This window comes from Pleurodeles waltl, chromosome 6 (genome assembly GCF_031143425.1).
Source record: "Pleurodeles waltl isolate 20211129_DDA chromosome 6, aPleWal1.hap1.20221129, whole genome shotgun sequence".
Classification (NCBI taxonomy): domain Eukaryota; kingdom Metazoa; phylum Chordata; class Amphibia; order Caudata; family Salamandridae; genus Pleurodeles; species Pleurodeles waltl.
In genome coordinates this window covers 1,085,465,926-1,085,486,269 of record NC_090445.1, presented here as the reverse complement: position 1 = coordinate 1,085,486,269, position 20,344 = coordinate 1,085,465,926, and the positions used below count along the sequence as shown (strand labels likewise).

At 43.8% G+C, this 20,344-nt stretch overlaps 1 protein-coding gene across 4 annotated transcripts in view; it reads left to right on the top strand.

Annotated features, from left to right (window-relative positions):
• CAPZB (capping actin protein of muscle Z-line subunit beta) overlaps positions 1-20,344 on the top strand; it is a 185,091-nt gene that overhangs the window by 86,314 nt on the left and 78,433 nt on the right. For all 4 annotated transcript variants that reach the window (XM_069240156.1, XM_069240155.1, XM_069240158.1 and 1 more), the window contains exons 3-4: positions 5,315-5,436; positions 6,715-6,828. In XM_069240156.1, coding sequence (XP_069096257.1) covers positions 5,315-5,436; positions 6,715-6,828 — 236 coding nt within the window. The remainder of the gene's footprint in view (positions 1-5,314; positions 5,437-6,714; positions 6,829-20,344) is intronic.

Below are 20,344 nucleotides of genomic sequence, written 5' to 3'. Positions count from 1 at the left end.
ACAAGCTTTCATGTTGTGTTGATGAGTTTGGTGTGTGCAGGCCATTGCGGAGAATGCAGTGTGACATGTAGCAGGCAGCTCACCTAACCCAATATCAGCAATGACTTGGGGGTGGCTACAATCGGCCTGTACTGCATGGAAGTGAATTGCTCTTCTCTCACTCCTAGCAGGTGAATGTAGAACTGGTCTTGGCATAGAACAGTTAGACCACTGAGCGAAGACTCCGGACAAGACGCCGGCAAGAAGATAGACTCTTGGGACTGATTATTGTTAACTAAGAGATCTGTGGCTGGGACTTTAACACTTTGCAAAAGCTACTCTTTAGGAGACTCTCAGACAGGGGCATAAGACGGAAGCCTGCAGCCCATCCGGTGTAGGGGGTCCACAACCCTTTAAAGGGGCCCCAACCCTTTAAGGAAGTCCCGTTCATCCCAAAGTCAAAGAGTATCTGTGGGATATGGGAGACTCGGGGGCTCCTCACCACATTCTGCAGGAGGGCCCATCGTTTTGGGTTACCCCACTGCACCCAAACCCTCAGTTTCGAGAGGTGCAGGGCGGAAATTGGACCCCCCACCCCCGCTTAATAAGTTATACTTTTTCCCTTGTCCAGTAACACATTTTGAGGGTAAACACAGTTCTCTCACATAAGGAGCAAAAGGTGCATGTTCGGTAATTATGTGGCAATGTAAGTTTCTTGAATTTTCAGTGACTTACTTGTTTTGAAGTCAGCTCATACCTTTTCTGTTTATGGACCATATGAGAACTGTTTGACTTGGGGAATCTGTGTGCGGATTTCACACCCCTATTTTCCTTGGAAAAACTTGTAATATGTTTTGGCGTAGTCATGCTAGGTAAAAACAGCACATATATTCATAACGCTTTAAGGTTTGAAAAAGTTATTTGGTAAAATGGTTTGGAATACTCACATTTATGTGGTAATCTCCCCCCCCCCCCCAACACTTTTCCATTTACAGCAGATTTCATATTGTTATCTTTTGGAGTTTAGCGCCTCTTTCTCTTGATGTAATCTATACTTAAACCATACTTACCCAAGGTTTGTTTTCCGAACGTCTCTTGTGTTTGTCGGAGTTCAGAAACATACCATTCATTTCCTAGATTTGTATTTTTTGATTCGGGATCATGCCATATTGACAGCTAGATCATTGATCGGTTTAAAGACACGTATGGATACAAACACTTTATCTAAGAGCAGAAGAGAATAATTTGATTATGAGAAGCAAGATTCCACAGTAACACTTGTGCCTCCCTGAACTAACCTCAAAATCAAAAACCCCAAATCCCCTCCACCAAACTTGCCCTACCAAACAATCGCAAAAATAACCTTCTTTTTCTTAAGTCCTATTAAATGTTTTTTTCTGTAAGTGAAAAGGCTTTATTGAGTCAAAAATAGGGACCTTATATATTCTTTTCCTTGGGGACCTTGGCTAGATTTCGTCCGAAAGCTTCCTGGAGCTGTCATGTTAAGCCTTCTCAGGCTCTTCAACTCATTCTATCCTTCCAAGAATGTGGCAGCTTCTAGATAGTAGTCTGACAGAAGTTTTGCATAACACGTTCAATTCTAGACCAAAGACTGACTGAGATTGATGTTGGTGGAAAAGCCCTGGATTGATTAAAAAATCGTTCGAGGGATCAGACCCATACGGTGCAGTTAGACCTTTTTAACTCTCAAACTGTGGTCCTCTACAGAGATGTACCACAGGGTTCATCCTTGAGCCCCACCCTTTTCAATATCTATGTGGCTACCCTGGCTCAAGTGATAAGATCATTTCATACGCAAACAACACAACTTAACTATAATCATGAGAGAAAATCCTGAATCTACTAGGATAATCTTCAGGAAATGCATGAAACAAAAGCCCCCTGGGTGTTGTCCAGTTGCCTTTAGTTGAACACAGGAAAGACCGAGTTCCTGCCATTAAGAAAAACTCCCTCCTTTTGGTCTGAAGACTGTTGGTCTCTGAAATTGGGACCAGCCTCTCCCGTTAAAATGGCAGTTAAAAATCTGGGCATACTGATAGATGATCCTCTTTGAAAGGACAGGTAAATTCCATTGTTGGGTCTTGTTTCGGAACTATGCACCTTCTCAGGAGAGCTTTCCATGACTGCCCCTTCAGACCAGAAAATCCATCACTCTAGCACTTATTGTAAGTCGCCTGGATTATGGTAATGCCCTTATGGCTGTTGCAAATGAAGCTCTATTAGCCAAACTCGATTGGTACAAAACACAGCCGCCTGCCTGATTTGTAATTTGCCATCCCGTACCCCATCAGAGCCTAATCTCAAATATTTGCATTGGCTTCCGATTTAAAAAAAAAAAAAGTATTCCCTCTTCAAACTTCTCTGTCTAGTATACAAGTCCCTTTTTGGAAAGGTTCCATTTTATCTGCGGAACAAGTTGCAGTCTTATACACCTGCACACAACCTCAGATACAGTGGGCAATTACTTCGCTCTGCTGTATGCATACTGTCCGATACGGGGACAGAACATTTTCATATCTGGCTCCCCATCACTGGTGCAGGCTACCCTTGTACACACGATCCTTTTCTGACTTAACTCTTTTCAAGAAATTTCTTAAAATCTAGCTTTTCTATCTCCTGTTGATGATTGCTGACCTGTTTTAGAGTATAATGGGGCTGAGACCCCCTCTTGGGGTGATTCGTTCGTGCTTTGTAAATATCAATAACATAACGTGCAGTGCCTCCTGGGACTGTGCCCACTGAATGAAAGTAAGCCTGAGGGTGCCACTGTTTATTTAAAAAAAAAAAAAAAAAAAAAAGAAAGAAAAAAGCCCTCACCAAACCCTACCATTCTCCGCAATTTCCGGTCTATTTCACTGCTTCCATTCCTGGTTAAAATCCTGAAAAAGGACACCTACTCTATTCACTCTTCGTTCCTTGAGAGCAATAATCTGCCAGATCCTGCCCAGTCAGGTTTTCGCCCCACACATTGATCCTAAACCGTGTTAATTTCTGTCTTGGTTATCTATCTCAGGAGGGCAGCTAACAAAAGCAACTTTGTTTCCCTAGTATTATTAGATCTGTCGCTTTCCTTTGACTCTGTATCTCAGATCTTGACATCTAGGTTGGCCGAAATTGGCATTGGGTAGACAGCCTTGAAGTGGTGCTCCTCATATCCTGACAGAGCTCAAGCGATTCATCTTCCTCTTATCCACTGTATCAAACAGGGTATTCCTCAGCGTGGAGCCCTTTTCTATTCAGTATTAATTTGAGGCCATCAGCTCAGCTAATCTGCAGTCCGGGTGTCGTCTTCATGAACTGTGTGGAAGATACCAAACTCATCATCTCAGTGGATTCTGCAGCAAATACCTCGCATGAGAAATTGCAGCTCTACAAGGGCAAAAAAAAAAAACAGCTGGATGAGTTCTTATTCTCTCAAGTTTAATGAGAATAAACTGAGGTCCCCTGTTGATCTTTGCACAAGATCCTCCTGCTCTCTCCAGGGTAACTTCCCACCCTCTCAGTCTGAGTACCCTGCTTCTGCTATCGGGAACCTTTCCTTTAATTTTGATAGCAATTTATCTCTTAAGTTCCAGGTGAGTAGGTTGGCTTCCCTTTGTTTTTTTTTTTTTTTTTGACTTCTTAAAATGCTCCAGAAGATACTACTGCTTCTTCCTGTTGCTGACGGGCGGCTGATTGTTCAAGCCACTATCCTAAATTGGTTATTCTACGAGAATTCTCTATTCTTAGGTGTCCCACACTATTTAAGTAAGCACTATCCTGCATGTAGACTGCAGCTGCACGCCTGGCTCTCTGCCTTCTCTTATCCTCCTTGGCTTCTGCCGCTCTCAATAAATTGCACTAACTCCCTTTGGCGAAATGGATCCTTTTCAAGTCAGTGAATTTCCCACAAACCCTTCCATCAATCAGGTCCGCCCTGTTTACCTTTGGGGCAAGTTTAATTGCAACTTCCGTGTCCTCGGACGTTATCCTCTTGATGCAGCCGAAATTCAGACTTTCACATGCAGGTGACAGGACTTTCACTGTACAGGCCTCTCACCACTGTAGTAGCATGCCTCCACCCATTATTCGGGTCACTGACCTGAGTCAATTCAAGAAGTTGAGGTCTATCACTTTTTGGTGCATGGTGAACTCGCATGGTGAGAGGGAGTAGTATAATTGCATATTGTTGGAATAATCCGGGTTATATTTTATATGGTTTCTAGGCCCGAATAAGTCAAATGATTAAACACGTGTTGGCTAGAGAGGACTATATGCTAACAAAGTAAGAGGAACTGGAGCACCTATGAATACTGGATTGTGAGTGCTTACTACTGTGGCGAGCAGTGATCGTGGGATTTAGACTCATTATTTGGGAGCATTCCTCTTTGGGCAGTGTTTGGTAGCTGGCCTCCCACTCTTGAAGCACCAAGAATGTTCATGTGTGAAAATAATTTTTGCAACTTGACATTACAAGTGTGCATCTGCAATTTCCTATCTACCCCCATTTTGGATTCAATTCATAACGTAACTAAAGACTCAGCTGTTCACCAGGACACCTTTAAGGTAATTGTGCAATCTAGAAGTGTTAATAATAATGATTGCCCTTTAACCAAATAGGAAATATTCGTGCTTGTCGGGTCTTTTAACTACGGAAATATATGGCCAAACTACCAACGTTATCCGTACCCCTTGTTTGTTTTCAGTTGACCCAGCGCATCTGCAGTTCTATTATTTGTCGATTATTTTGTTTTGCTTTTTTTCTCTTGGGCCATTTGACAAGCAATTGTCTGGGCCTATTAGCTTTTGGAATGCTCGTTTTCCTTGCTTACAGATAATCCAAGCCTGATGAAAGATTGACCATCTGTCCCAGTGGAAAGCCAACATTGGTTTACCTGATTCCTGACTGGTCGTTGCTTGTGAGTTGTCTGTCCTTCTAAAATTGTCAAGACTTTATTTTCTTTTGGGGAAGAGCTTTTGAAAGTAACGTGTCCTCTTAGACCTATAATTCACGTGCCTTCTAACCTGGTATCTTGTGCTTTAGTTGCTAGCTGTTTTGACTTGTCCACTGTCTGTTAAAGAAATGGCTCTGTTAAAAGTATGTTATATTCCTTCTGGATTTCTGAAGTTGTAAACCTGTAACGTTTATGTAATGTTTCTATGCCCCTCGCTGTGTTAATTTTAAATGGTCTTACACACTTCGATTCATTATCTTGTGGTGTTTTCACAGATTATTAACTTCTGGCTACCTATTCACTTGTGATTTTATTTTGAGGTAGGTTTCCTAGTGTAATTGAATTATCTCCCCTTATTGCCTGATGCTGTCTCATCACAGGTTCCCAGCCTTTGCGAAGATCTTCTCTCCTCTGTGGACCAGCCCTTGAAGATTGCCAGAGATAAAGTGGTGGGGAAAGACTACCTATTGTGTGATTACAACAGAGATGGTGACTCGTACAGGTGATTCTTCCTTCTACCCTCCTCTCACCCACATGAGCACCTGCTCTCTAATCAGGGCAGTGGCGACAGTCTGTAGAGTTCCGCTTCACCTTCCTTGTCCTATTACTTGTGTTAAAGAAGATAAACGGACCTAATGTAATGCTTGGAATTGCCTAATGTTTCCTGTTCCATATCCCTATTAGATATGGAACATGGGTTTTGGGAAGGGTTGCACTTCGATAGACCTGCTCTGAATACTAACAGGACATTCAAAGGCCGGGGGACTGGCAATTGCCATTGGGATTCACTAAGAGCAGTCCCTATACCAATTTTGCTTGGCACTATTAATGACAATTAGTAAGAGGGACTGGTGCAGTAAATACAGACATTGTATTACATTGTATTGTGGGATTGTAGTGGAGGATAAAGTCATAGGCTATTGGAAGCACAAGTCTTATAAATGCTTTTGGGCTGGCTACCGTTTGCATTAGAGATGCGTGGGACATGTCCTTGTACTTAAAAAGACTTTCCTGACCTGTACGCTTTTTTTGGCCGGCTCTTAATCTGACTGCTGATGTCCATTTGGGTGAGAACTGGTGGGTGAGGGGGCTTCCCACGGGTATCTGTAGGTTGGCTTAGGGGTGCTTGGCATGGCAATGAGTACGCTTTCAGAGGGTGTGAGTGGAGCTAACATTTGCTGGAGATGTTCTCTGGGACTGCCCTTGGCTGTTGATGTGCCCTTTGAGACTTGTCCTAACTGAGAATGTAACCTCTGGGGTTTGACTTGGCAGTAGACGTGCTCTGTGGAAACATGCTTTGTAGATCGAAACATGCTCTGTGGGGCTGAGGCTTGCCCAGGGTGTGATTGTGCTCTAAGGGGCTTTGGTTGTCACTAATCAGGATCGGCAGAGTGTAAACCTGCTCTGCATCTGACTGTCTATGGCTCTCGACATGGACTGTGGTTTGGTTGTAAATATGCTATGGGGACGCCCACTTGCAAGAGATATGATGTTGGAGAGTGAGTGGTTGCATTGAAAGTTCTCATGTTCTGGATGAAATGAGCCTGACAATCGACATGCTGGAGGGTGTCTTGCACTCAGTGTAGATTGTCACTCACCATCTGTCTTCTGGTTGGTCATCTTCTGCTCTGAACATATGTATTCTGGGGTATAGACACTGCATGCAAATTAGCAGTGAAAATTCCAGTGGTTATAAAACAGTGTATAGCCTCTGGGGTTTGCAAACTAGGTTACTTTATGGTTTTGCCAATGGCCTAATTTCTTTGTTTTGCTTTTCAAGATCACCCTGGAGCAACAAGTATGATCCTCCCCTGGAAGATGGAGCAATGCCCTCTGCTCGCTTGCGCAAGCTCGAAGTGGAAGCCAACAATGCCTTTGATCAGTACAGAGACTTGTAAGGCCACATTCGTTTTTGCAACTGGCTGTGTGAATGTGCAGATTTCCTCTTACTTCGGTACAGTCACAGATTACACAAAAAGAGTTCACCCTACTCTGGAGAAAGTGTACATAACTGGGTATCTCACTCTGTCCTTCACAGCCCATTTTGAAGGTATTCACACTCGCAACATGCCAACTAAACCATCAAAACTAATTATGCCACAATAGTGAGTTTAACCTGAAAAAACATTCAAACAGCAGTCATGGTAATTAAATAGAACCTAATTAATTAAAGTATTTAAAGTTCTGTAAAACAAACAGGGGTCCCTATTTTCAGCAGTGAAGAGGAATTCCCTTCTAAGAAACCACTCCCTAATCACGTCCTTTGTGTATCCAGCTCCTGAAACACTGAACTGGCAGATGCCTTGGGCACAGTTGTTAAGAGGTGCAGGATCATCCACCCAAATATGCATATTCTTATTTGTTCACTTAAGCTAGCTCAGATGTAGTGTTATCGATTTTGTAGGCAATTAGCCTTAATTTTTTGACCCCCCTTTCTTTCATTTCTCCGGCAGTTGCTGCTGAGTACTCCTTTTTGTATCAGTGGTGTCTCCCACCCCTTCCAATCCTTTAACTGCCAGTCGTGGTGTAATGTGTGCATGTACACTTTTTTTTTTCTGACTGATTTAAAATCATTTAAAAAAAATGTGTTTTCTGACTGTAGCTTAGGATGGTGTCATATGAATACTGCGTCATGTGAAAGAGATTTCTGATTGCTGCTTCTTAAGTATGCGTCAGTAAGCAGGATGTTTCTTATGCCACAGTCTTGTTCATTCAGGCAGAATAGCTAATCTTTACTTTGGACCTTTTCGTTTTATGGCTAGTTATCACTTTCTACCATACTAATTTGGACTAGATGTTCGTTCAGGTGCGCATAGTATCTAAGGGCCCTGACTCACAAGAGATGCCCCTCCCATCTTTTAGCAGTGGTACCTACAACTACATACGGATTACAAGTGGGCATTTCCTGGACAAACAAACAGAAAGAACAGCAGTCGCCCAGAATCTGCCCTCATCACCATCTGGGATGACCTTAAAAACACAGTACACCGCAACGGGGTCATTGTACAATGTCTCTTAAATGTCTCAGCTGCCTTTGACACAGTTGACCCTTACACTCTAATACAAAGACGCCATGAAGCAGACATAGAAGGGACTGCTCTCGACTGGATCACATCCTAACTTTAAAACAGAACAAATGTCATCTATACTCTCTCTTTCTCATCCGAACCATACTTCACAAAAGCAGGGTTTCCTCAAGGCTCTGTCATCTCACTCCTGCTTTTCAGCATCTACATGAAGTCATTACCGAAAATCAGTGAATTTTAGGTCACCTGCTATATCTATGCAGATGACACACAATACTCCTTAAACTGGAAAGCCTCAAAACATTGGAAACTCAAAACTCTTATGCTGCCTCAGAACAGTTGATCAGTGGATAACATGGAGCCATCTCAAATTGAATGATTCCAATACTGAAATACTCACATTTGGAAAAAATATGACCCACTCTGAGCCTGATGATCTGGGACCACCTCCTAAAGTATCTAAGGAAATAAGAAAACTTACATGGACTCAAATTTATCAATGAATGTCCGAGTGGACAAATCGGCAAGATCAAGCTCCATTACTCTGAATACTCTGCAGCACATTAAGGCCCCCCCCCCCAAAGGATTTCCACACAAGGGCCAGCCCACTCTCTCTCTTGTACTGTCTAAACTTGATTATGCCAATTGCCTCTACCACAGATCGTCTTTCAGCTATGAAAAGACTACAACTGATTCAGAACTCTGCTGCCACACTATTCCTACATGTAAAGCTACACACGCACATCACCCTGCCTTGAGGGGCCATACATTGGTTATCGGTTGCTGGAAGATCCACCTTTGAGCTGATTTGTATCACTCACAAAGCAATTCATTAAACAGGATCACTTTTCGTCTGGAATAAAATCACCAAATACATTCAACAAAGGAACCTCAGCTCAGATTGGGACCTCTCCTCAAAATCCCACCATACTAGGAAAACAAATAGGTGGTACATCTTTCTCTTTTCAAGCAGCCAAACTATGGCATTCGACATAAGATAGTTTTCCATGGATCTTGCCTTCTGAAGATTACTCAAGAGTTGGTTCTCTCCTAAATAATAACCATAGTCAAACACTACTGTACAGCATATCCCTGTGTTATCAAACACTAGAATTTGATTATCTGTATGTATATAGATATGTGTATTTCTTTGTACAAGCATGTATAATAATAGTTTTTTAAATATATAGATATTCTTTAGGTCTGCTTAGATGTGTATATTACTTTTGGTTAAATATACATGCTTAACTTAAATATAAGTCACTGCATAGTTTTCATATAAGTTATTTGATTAGATAATTATGGGCTTCTGTTTAATATATATCTATCACAATGTGTAAATATAATTGTTTTATCTACAAGTGCTTCACAATTGAAATACTGAGGAAAGATATTAAATTACTTTTTTTTTTTTTTTTTAGAAATACACAAATTAGCTCAAAGAACAGCAAAACTTGAATGTTTGAGTTTATAAAATACAACTTTAAATCTCAATAATATTCCTTATATATGTATGCCCTCTATGTACTTGCATAATCTATATTTGTATTACTTTACTCCCCCTGTAGAAGAAGAAAAATGTTTGCATTCTCCTGTCTCACCATATAGCTCTCTTAATAATATGTACTCTACCTCCATCCTCTGACTCACCCCAAACATAATTCTACTGCTGTGATCTCAAACGACCTTTTGTAAATTCTTCCCCAATGTATTTATTCTTTGACTCACCCCAACCTCATTTTACTACTATGATCTCCCTAAACCATTTCTAGAGACTCTTCCCTCCATCTCTCCCTTTACTCATCCCAAACCTCATCTTCCTGTGATTCCAAGATAAAATTTCAGAGACTCTTCCCTCTTCTATCCCTCCATTATCTTATCCAGTCCAACTAGCAGACTTGCATGTCAACCGCCCAGAATATCTTATATTTCCCCATATTAATTCACCACTAATCTGGAGTAGTGTGCTACTCACTGAAAAGAGGTTTGACACCTCGTTAGAGGTAGTAAGCACTATATAAATACATGTACTAAATCACATATTATTTTGCATGTGTTTAAATTTGTTTTATGCCATCTTGTGACTGCAGATCACTGAGTGTGCCACATGAGTCTGATTTTTTCTTATTTGTAAATTATTTGTAATTTGCATTCATTGAAGAGCAATAACAGGTTCTCACATTATGTAGGAAGCATTATTAAAGTTACCCATTTTGGCATTTGCAGTGTAGTATAATAAGGTGAAAGTACATTTATTGGAGCACTTGTTTAAAAAAGCATGTTTTATTTAAGATAATTGTATAGCACTGACATAGCCTCATGGACCATAGAGGGCAATACACAAAACTGACATTACAGCATAAAATTGCTAGCAAAGGCAGAGAGGAGACATGTTAAACATTAGGGTGCAGTCTAATCAGGTATTCCTGCGTATTTCCTGAAGGATTTCAAGGTTGTGTTGAGGATTATATTATCCATAAGACGGTTCCAGTCTCTCTGCTTATTGCGAACAGGTCTGATACATTATCTTTGACTTCCTCTTTCACAAGATTTTCATGATTGATGGAGATTTGCTTCTGTTGTCTCTTAGACCTTGGGTCAGTTGTTTGTTTTTTATATTTTGGATTGGGAGATGGAGATGTAATGCTTTATCTGTTATACATTACATTTTGAAGTGAACGTGTGATTCCAGAGAAACTGATTTAGATTTCCTTTTTTATGCACCTGTATCATGTTGAACAACTGTCTAAAGTATAGCCTTGAGAGGGGCTGTGGGTGGTTTTGTTAGATCATAGAGTATCACATTCCTTGCATCTAGATTAGAAAGAACCGTTGGCTGAAACAATATTGTGAAATCTGGCAGAGGGATGGATGGTTTCAGCTTTCTCAAAAAAGGAGGAGAAGTTGGACGTTTTGTTAACCTTGAAATCGGAATCATTTTTAGCTTTCATCAGTGGTATAGCCAAGTGATTCGGAGAATGGGATCAAGGCAGGATAGATTTTGGGTTCTGGAAGTGCCCCACATCATTCTTGACCAGATGGTAGAGTTTTTGAAATCTAGGATGAGTGGAGAACTTTTTGTAGTTTGCTTTCATGCACAATGTGAGAGATGTTCCAGAAGTAATTTTAGGGATTATGTTTTAAAAAGTATTTGAAAATTTCAGATACAGTGGTTTCATTTGCATCCGGGTGCATGGCTGATTTTTGTCTTTTGCATTGAACCTAGTGGTTACCTGGAGAGCTTGAATACGGAGTGTGACAGGATAGAGCCTTGAGGTGCACTACTTGTTAACACTAGGAAGTAAGAACTGATTGTGTCCACCTCTACAAATTGGTTTCTAGATGAGAGAAAGGGGAGAACCGCTCTTTACATTTTACATTAAATGGGAATTGAACAAATGTCAAGTAGAGTTGCATAGTGGATGGTGTTGAATATTTACTACAAGCCCCTCTAGAACTAGAAGACCAATTTCCCCCCTCATCTGCTATTCAGTGTATTGTCAATAATTTGGAGACTTAGTTTCGGTGCCACATATGGGGTGAAAGGAGTAGAAGGAATATAATAGGATGTTGACAGCAATGTTGGAACAATAGTATACAGGAACAGTTTGTATGATTTCTTAGTGGTACCGGTGTTAGGTTTTGTGAGCCTGAAGGGTCAGTGTTTGCTTTCTATAGTAGTGGGGACTTTTGGTCAGAAAAACGTTCCTTATTCAGAATAGGAGTTAGGTGTCCTGAGAACAAAGGTCGCCATCTCTTGAGCATAAGCTTTTATTAAATTTCTAGGCATCTGTATATGGAGGGCGTGGTGGAGGCAGTGATTTGTGGAAGAGATTGGGCATCAAGTTGTTTGATACATGACATTCAGGATTCTTCCTTTGTGGTGTGGTGGGAGGGAGTAGAAGGTTGTGATACAGGTTTCTTTTATTTTTATGTTGTTGGTGTGTGCTTGGATAAACTGTTGTGCAATCTAGTGGCAGTTGTAGCTGAGCTTGGCATTTGTGTTGGGTGGAAGCTTTGTTTGCTACTCTGAAAGAGCATTCTTGAGTCTATTTGAGGCTTTGTTGGCGTCTTTCTGATAGAGACTCTAGCTGCAGATTAGTTAATTTACTATTATCCCAGGTGTCAGACTGGATCCTGAAGATTTTTTTTAATGAGCAGTATCTGTGCATGCAGTAGGTTGTTTTTGGCGCGGCATGCGTCATCCACACTGGAAGTAACTTCTGCCGCACATATATAGGTGCCACCCAGTCAGTGACGGGACCCGCACCTTGTATGCCTTTGGCACTTCGAGCACGCCCACGACCCTAAATCGTGCTCCAAATGCCGCCCTGTGAACCCAAAGCTTTGCGGGTGCAATCGCTCAAGCTTCTGGTGGCTCGGCATGCGACACCGCAATGTTAAAGGTCCCTCTTGAGATGAAGGTACCGAGAGTGGATGCAGAGTCTGAGATCAACGTCACACTCAGTCTGTGGGCCTCTTGGGTATGCCCACCATAAGAAGTAAAAGTCGTCAAAGTGATCTTTGACTTCACCTCGGCTGACAAGACAGTAGTCAGGCCTGGCTCTGACATAGTCTGCACCTGGTCTGTCTCCACTCCTCCCTGACTTCCTAGGAGCTTGAGCAACCTTCACCCATCTGAAAGAGTTCTATGAGACCATGTGCCTCATTTTTGGGCAGACTGACTCCTCTGGTGCGTCTTTGAGTATCAAGGAGTCGGCGCACCAGTGTATTCATCCCTGGCTCCATTCGGGCCCTGAGGATCCTTTTCTGTACCTGGACTGGCGCCGGTCATACCACCTCGACCTTCCCTATGCCGGTTCAGATTCCGGCACCACAGCCCCTATTCTGATCCCCAACTCCAATGCAGAGCTGGTGGTGCGTTGATCGATGCTATTTCTAGCTCCGTATGAGGCCATTGCTTCCCAGTTGAAGTCTGAGTCCTATTCCTATGGGCTAGGACTCTGGGAGGAGTCACTGGACCCTGCAGAATACTATCACTATGAAGACCCAAACATGTACTGATGTGAGGAATTTGGTGAAGTCACTGGACTGGATACCTCTTCAGCTGCTGGTATGCTTTATTCTTCTACCTTGGCTACAAAGGAGGGAGCGTCATTCGCAATGGTGCGGAGGGCAGCTGAGGACCTTGAATTTCAGTTACCCTTGGTGGCAGTCAAGACTAATGTCTTGACGGAGGTGCTGCAACCAGGAGAGTCTGTCAACACCGCAACTCCCATTCAACAAAGCCCTCATTGACATCCTTCTGGGGTCATGGTCCAAACTCCTCACAGGGGCTCCTGTGAATAGGACGATTGCCCACCACCCCTGCTATTCCCAATTCTTTCTGGTGCCCAAAAAGGACGGAGGACTTTGTCTTATCATCGACTTACTGCCCTGAACTACTTCCTCCAAGTAAAAAATGCTCACGTTTGCTCAGTTGTCCTATCTGCCCTAGATCCCTGAGACTGGATGGTAGGGTTGGATTTGCAGACTGCAAATATATCTACATTCCCGTTCTGCCTGCCCACCGGCATTACCTGTGGTTCACGATAGGACATGAGCACTTTCCATTTGCCATGCTCCCTTTTGGCCTTACCAAAGCCCCTTAGATGTTACCAAGGTGATAGCGGTAGTTGCAGCTCATCTGCACAGGGGGACACCAGTCTTCCACTCTCTTGGTGACTGGCTGTTGGAGACAGGCTTACCCCAGACTGTTGTCTCACACCTCCAGCCTATGGCGGACCTCCTGCATTCACTGGATCTCGATATCAACATACTGAACTCCCACCCGAGTCTCTGACGCTCCCTTTCATTGGAGCTGTTCTGAAGGCAACGCCTTCTCAGGCCTTTGCTCCCGAATGGTGAGTCCAGGATATTCATGCTATGATGCGATGGTTCAACCTCTATCCTGGTTTTCAGTGAGTCAAGCCCTGAGGCTTTTGGGACTCCTAATCTCTTGCTGGAGAAGCATGCCCGCTGGCATATGTGGGCTCTACAGTGGGACCTGAAGTTCTGAAGGTGCACAGCATCAGTGGAAGCTCTTCGACATGGTCCAGATCTTGGAGAGAAATGGAAAAAATGTGAGGTGGTGGTTAACAAACCTGATTGAGTGAGTGAAAGACCCCTCCCCCTTCCCCAACCAGATCTGACAGTAGCGCCACTCCTGGGATGGGGAGGCAAACTGGGAAAGGTGCGATCAGAGGGCTCTGATCTCAGTCAGAAGCTGGACTCCACAGCAACCTGCTAGAGCTCCGAGTGATCCACCTGGCATTGAAAGCCTTTGTAGTGCAGATGTTCAGACGACAACACTCCCATGTGGTACTGCAGCAAACAGGGTGGTGGTGGGTCCTTTGTCAAGAGTCCCTTCTTCTCAAGACATGCTGGAACGTTAGGGCATAGCCGTGGTAGTTCAACACCTGGTGTGCTCTTTGAATGCCAGAGTGGGCGAACTCAGCCGAAGATGCTTAGCGGATCACGAATGGCGTTTCGGCCGTGACATTCATGAGCTGTCTTTCAGCCGTGGGAAGAGCCATGGTTAGATCGGTTTCAAAGGCAGCTCTCACTCGGACTCTTTTCGTCTTGAGTGGAGTGTAGGCCTCCAGTATGCCTTTCTGCTCATTTAACTCCTGCCCAGAGTGTTCAAGAAGATTAGGAACAACCGGGCTCAAGTCATCCTTATATCTCTGGACTGAACACAGAGGGGGGTCTTGTGTCCCCAGCTACTAAGCATGATGGCCATTGGTCTGCCAATCAGGCTGCTCCTTTGGAAGGATCTTCTGTCGCAGGAGCAGGGGAGGGTCCTCCACCCAAAACACTCCATCCACCGTCTTCTTGCATGGAGATTCAGCGGCAACACTTGTCAGCTTTTGACCTTCCTCCCGAAATCGGTAATGTCATCTTGGCAGCCATGCGTCCCTCCACCAAACACTATACGCCTGCCGTTGGAAAACAAACTTGTGGCATGGTGTCCAGAAAAACGAATTAATTCCTCTTTCTCCCCCCTTTTCTCAGGTTCTCATTGCCCAGCTGGGCTCTGCTCTGGGCACTCCCAAGGGTTACCACCTTTCTGCTATTTTTTCTTTTCAACGGTTGCCTGACAAATCATCCTTCTACAAGAACCCTATTTTAGAAACGTTTTTAAAGGGTCTTGCACATCTCTTTCCTCCTTAACTTGTGCTTCTGTTCTGAATGTGTGCTCCTTTTGATCCTCTACATAACTGTCCTGCACAAAAACCTCCTTTCTTCCAAAAGTGGTCACTCCATTTTATGTTGACAAAATCATCACCTTGCCTGCTTTTTATTCTCCTCCACATCCCTCTAAAGGAGAGGAGGGACTCCAGTGTCTGAACCCTAAAAGACCATTGTTGTTGTACCATGATAGAACAAAAGTGTTCCAGGTGGACAAGCAACTATTTTTTTTAGTATGTTGGAGCGAAGGAAGGTTGGGCTGTGCAGAAGCAGACCATCTCCAGATGGATCATACTCTGCATTAAGATCATCTAGGCGTTGTTCAAAAAGCAATCTCCTGAGAGCTTGTGAACTCATTCCATCAGATCTAAAGTTAACACCACTGAGTTAGCACGCAGAGTTCCAGTCCTGGATATCTGCCGGGCAGCAGTGTGGACCTCTTTTACTCAAGTTCGTAGTATACTGCTGCCTGAACAGGTCTGTAGGTATGGGCCCTGCTTGGTCCTGCAGGACTTCCTTGTTAGAAATCTCTAACCTCTAATCTTTAACCTCAGTAGCCGGCAATGGAAGGTCCAAGAAATTTGCCGCCTTCCTGACCACAGAATGGAAGGAGGCTGCTTCCTCTGTAAACTCCCCTGGAGATGAAAGATCCCACACCGGGGAAGTGTTCAGCCCACTGTCTGAGTCTAGGCCCTGGTAATCACCCAAGGACTCGGCAATCCCCCCTTCTAACAGCTGTCTTTGGTACTCTAGTTCTTTTAAGAGCCTCCGTGCTCTTCTCTGCGACCTCAGCCTGGCATCCAATCTCAGCGTCGACATTGAGTTAGCCGACGTCGAGGACACCGGCTTCAGGTCTGATAGACGTGGACCAGAAGAAGGAGACACACTACGATCCAATCTGGATTCATCCGGCGCCGGAGCGGATCCCATCGGCGCCATGGACACCTGAGGTTCCGTCATCGGCGTCAACTGTTTGAGGCGACATCACCGGCGCCGCAGGCGTATAAGGCAATGTCATTGGCGCCGTAGGCCTATGAGGTGAAGTTATCGACGCTGAGCCGGCACCCTCAGCCTGATAAAAAAAGCATGAACGGCACTGACTTATAAGGGGCCGGAGAGCCCAATGAGAATGCCAAAGGACCCGTGGGACCAGCCGGTGCACCAACAGGGGCCATAGCATTGAACATGTTGAACATGGCATTCAAAAATGCCGCCGGATCCGTTCCTGGAGCAGGGAAGGCAGGATACCACTGATTTTCCTGCTGCACTTCCGCCGGCTGGGCATCAGAATTCTGCACCCCAGGTGAAAAGCGAGGACTCTTGGGGTGCAACCACCTCGAATACCGATGACTCCGGAGAAGCCTGAGGGCTTTGAGGCTGTGGAGTCACTGTAGGACTAACTTCACACACAATGCTGTCTAAATGGAGACCTTAATCGTGAACGACCTCTAGCCGAACGATGCCGAGAGTTGCGTTGGCGCCGTTTCTTATACTTCTTCGAGGAAGTATGTGAAGGCAATCTGCGATTACTTGTGTGCCCTTTCTTCGCCTTAGCCAGAAAGAGTTTGGCTTCTCTCTCCTTCAGCGCCTTCGGATTCATGCTTTGGCAGGACACACTCCTCCACGTCATGCTCCGAACGTAGGCACCAAAGGCAGTCATCATGAAGGTCCGTAACCGACATACGACCCCGAACTCCCGTCAAGGTTTAAACCCCGACTTCCTAGGAGGAGACATTGTAACCTTCGAAACAGTAACTAGAGCTAGGAGCAAAACCGTTAGCGTCGAAGGCACGGAAAAAAGGGAACTGGCATCAGCACGCCGGCGAGGACCTCTTATTGCCACGGTGACGTCAGACGGAGTTGCTTGCGGAGCCGTGCAATTGTGACGTCCATGTTGACGTGGAGAGCTGGGAAGATTTTCGGTCGAATTCTGGCGCATTGGGAGAAATCATAAGGTGAGGACTCTACAGGTAGCTAGTGTATCCACCAGAAAAAGTGTTGCAGAAGGTAAGTAACTTGTTCATCTGGTAGAGACTATATCTAGCTGCAGTTTCCTTAATGACCCACCCATCCTCCCTACTCTGCGAACAGATTTCTAGGGACGGGGCTTCTGACATGTAAAGCTGTGAAAAAGACATTAGCGCACCTGGGTGGCACTTCTATAGGTTCTGTGGACGTCACTTCTGAAGTGGATGGTGCCGCATGCGGAGCTGAACGGCGACAACTACCGGCGCGCAGGGGCACTGCTCTTGAAAAACCTTCCAGATCCAGTCTGACGTCTGGCAAAATTCTGTGATAAGGAATCTGCGGCTAGTTATAGTCTGTACCATATAGTGTTACTGAGGGTAAGTAACTTGCTCTTCTTGCAGGACTTCAGATTGATGAGAAAAATAAAGTACTTGCAAGTTTCTCTCCTCAATTGTAAGGTTTCTGGTTTTTAAGTTCCCTACAAGATTGCTGTTATTCTACTGCTTCCTTTGAGGTCATTAGAGTACCATGGGTTGTATGGCTTTTCCTTAATGGATCTAGGTAGGAGGGGAATCAATTTGGAGACTCTGTGAAGTATGATCTTATTATAATCTGAAGTGGATTGAGAAAAGATTCATGACAAGACTTCAGCTTTTAAATTTGAAATATGCATTCACAATAGAGATATTTAGTGGTCTCTGTATAGCTTTGTTATTTCCTAGAAAGAGGCGGGGAAATGGTATACCGTAGTGATCAGACAAGTAATTGGTATATCAAAATTGATGTGTTTAGTAGAGGCGGGGGCAATTATTTTCAGTACCTAAAATGTTTAAACACATAAAAAGAGGCTTGTGAGCCCATTCCTTTAGACTTTGCAGTATGGCCAGCTGCTATAGTGCCTAAAGCCTTGATGTGTCTGCTCTGGAGAGAGTTTCTCTTTCATCTGAATGAATATTGTGGGTCTGTAATAAGGAAGGCCATTTTACATCTTGCTTGTTCGTGAAGAATGCAAACACTTGCCAGGTGCATGGATTTGTTGAGGCCTAGGTAGTGTGAGAATGGTGATCAGAACGTGGGTGGCACTCAGCGTTTTATAACTTGGTTAAAACAGGATTGATTGGCATGTTATGGTGACGACGTGATTGGTCACTCACAGTAGTAGGTGAAGGATCCCCCTGGGATCTGTTGAAGCCAGCGCCCTGGGTGTACGCTTCTCTGCAGCCATAGAATCTGCACCTGTGATGCAGATTTTGTCCAGATCTCTTTGTTTTTGGGTTGCAGTGCTAGGGAAACAAAGCTAAGTTCCAAGGAAGCCATAAGTAATTAGAAACAGATGGGATGACTTCATAATGATGTCATCAACACCAAGTTCATCTGCAAGCTATTTTATATTTTCAGCTTTTATTGCTGAAAGCATATCTGGCCTTAATTTTGTTTTAAGGTTTGTTGTTAATTCCAGTACTATGACGCAAACAACGGGCGCAGTTCATCAGTGCTTTGGCGTTACATCAGCCATCAGTTATATCAGAGTAACACTGGTCCTCAAAATGAGTTGGGTCCGTCTTCCTTGGTTTGAGATGCCAGACAAAGTTTACCAAACTACTTAAATAGTACAGCGTTCACAGCAGCCATCACTTGTATGAATGAATGAATGATATACCAGTGTTCACCACAAATGTATCCTGAGAAATTAAAACTTATTGCAAGTGTTATTGTACAATCTACAATATTTCCAGTTATTCATGTACCTATTGTGCCTCTGTGGGTATGGTTGCCACCTCATATCAGGGATTCCATTTCTGTGCCTTTGAATACTTTGAACTTCCCTCACCTCCACCAAAATCTTCAAAAGAATTGGCACCAGAGTTAGGGAACCGCTCACAGTAGGCTTGACAGATTTGGTGCGGATTTGGTACAGGTTGCTCAAACATATCAAAGGTATAAGAAGTCACTAGGGATTTTCGAAAGTAGCCCCCCTTTTAACGAAATGGTTAGTGGGACAGTTTGACCAACGTCACTCTGCTTGCCTGTGGTGGGAAAAAGGGGGGAGGGGGTGTTCATTTTCAAGCTACTGAAATTTCAGTTTGTCTAAGAGAGAGTAAGGGTGACTGGCGGGTTTTAAAAAAAACTGCAAGGTTACCTGCTACCTCGCTCCTTTGTGTCGTGTTTGTTTTCTGGGGTCAGAGAGGACCACATCAGCTCTCCGCGGATCCAACATGATACTCACAAATGTAAACAGGATGCCCTGTTTGTAAACCTGAGCACGAAGCCGGACAGCTGAAAGTAGCCCCTCCTCTCCGTGACCTGCAGCATTTTGTAGGGCATGGAGGACGAGAAATGCACACACCTGTGCAGATGCCATCCCCATAAATTCAAACACTGCACCGAATCAGCTCATAGATGTCTTTAAATGCCGTGCCTTCTGCAACCATCAACCACCTAGCCTACCCCGGGTCAAGAATATATACCCCAACACTCACACCCTCACCATAGGCTGACATTTCATTTCCACCTTTCATCATTGACAGACGGGTTATGAGTTAAGGTTGAGCGAGGACGGCGGATGGGGGTCGAGATTAAGGGTTACTAGTAGTCCCTCGCCTGCCTGTACTGGGGACTGAGTTGTGAAAATTAAGACACCGAAGAAGTATGTAGATGTGTCTTGTGATTGCAGCTGTAAATGATATTACCATATTTAATATGGTATTTTATGTGTGGACACGTCATGAGACAGTTTACGGTGGGATTTAAGGCTGACATAAGATTGGGTTGGGCAACGTTTAGATCTTGACAGCTTCTGAATTTCAGGTATTTTTATTTTGAGTTCTTTAGCCAGTTTAGCAAGGTGTGTATGAATATACATGTGCATGTATGGATGCTATCTAACCATCTAATTATATTGTAATGAAAGATGAAAGCAGATGAACACACGTAGAAAAATGCATTAAATAAATCTTAAAGAGCTCACAAGCCACCAATTTATTCTGGTGGGCTGAATAAATATTGCAAGCCTTGTTACTGCTGGGATGTAAATGAATCCATTTTGCTACTTACTATGGTTTGTAGTTTGGGTTGGAGCCCTCTGTAGCCTGAGGAACATTTTTGTGGCTTCTGTGTGGCATAAAACTGGCATCTGGGTAAATAAGGCTTATTGAAGAAAGTGCCCCACTCTCTGTTAAAGAGGTGTACTATCAAGCTCAGTAAGTAGCTGCTAAAAATAAAGAA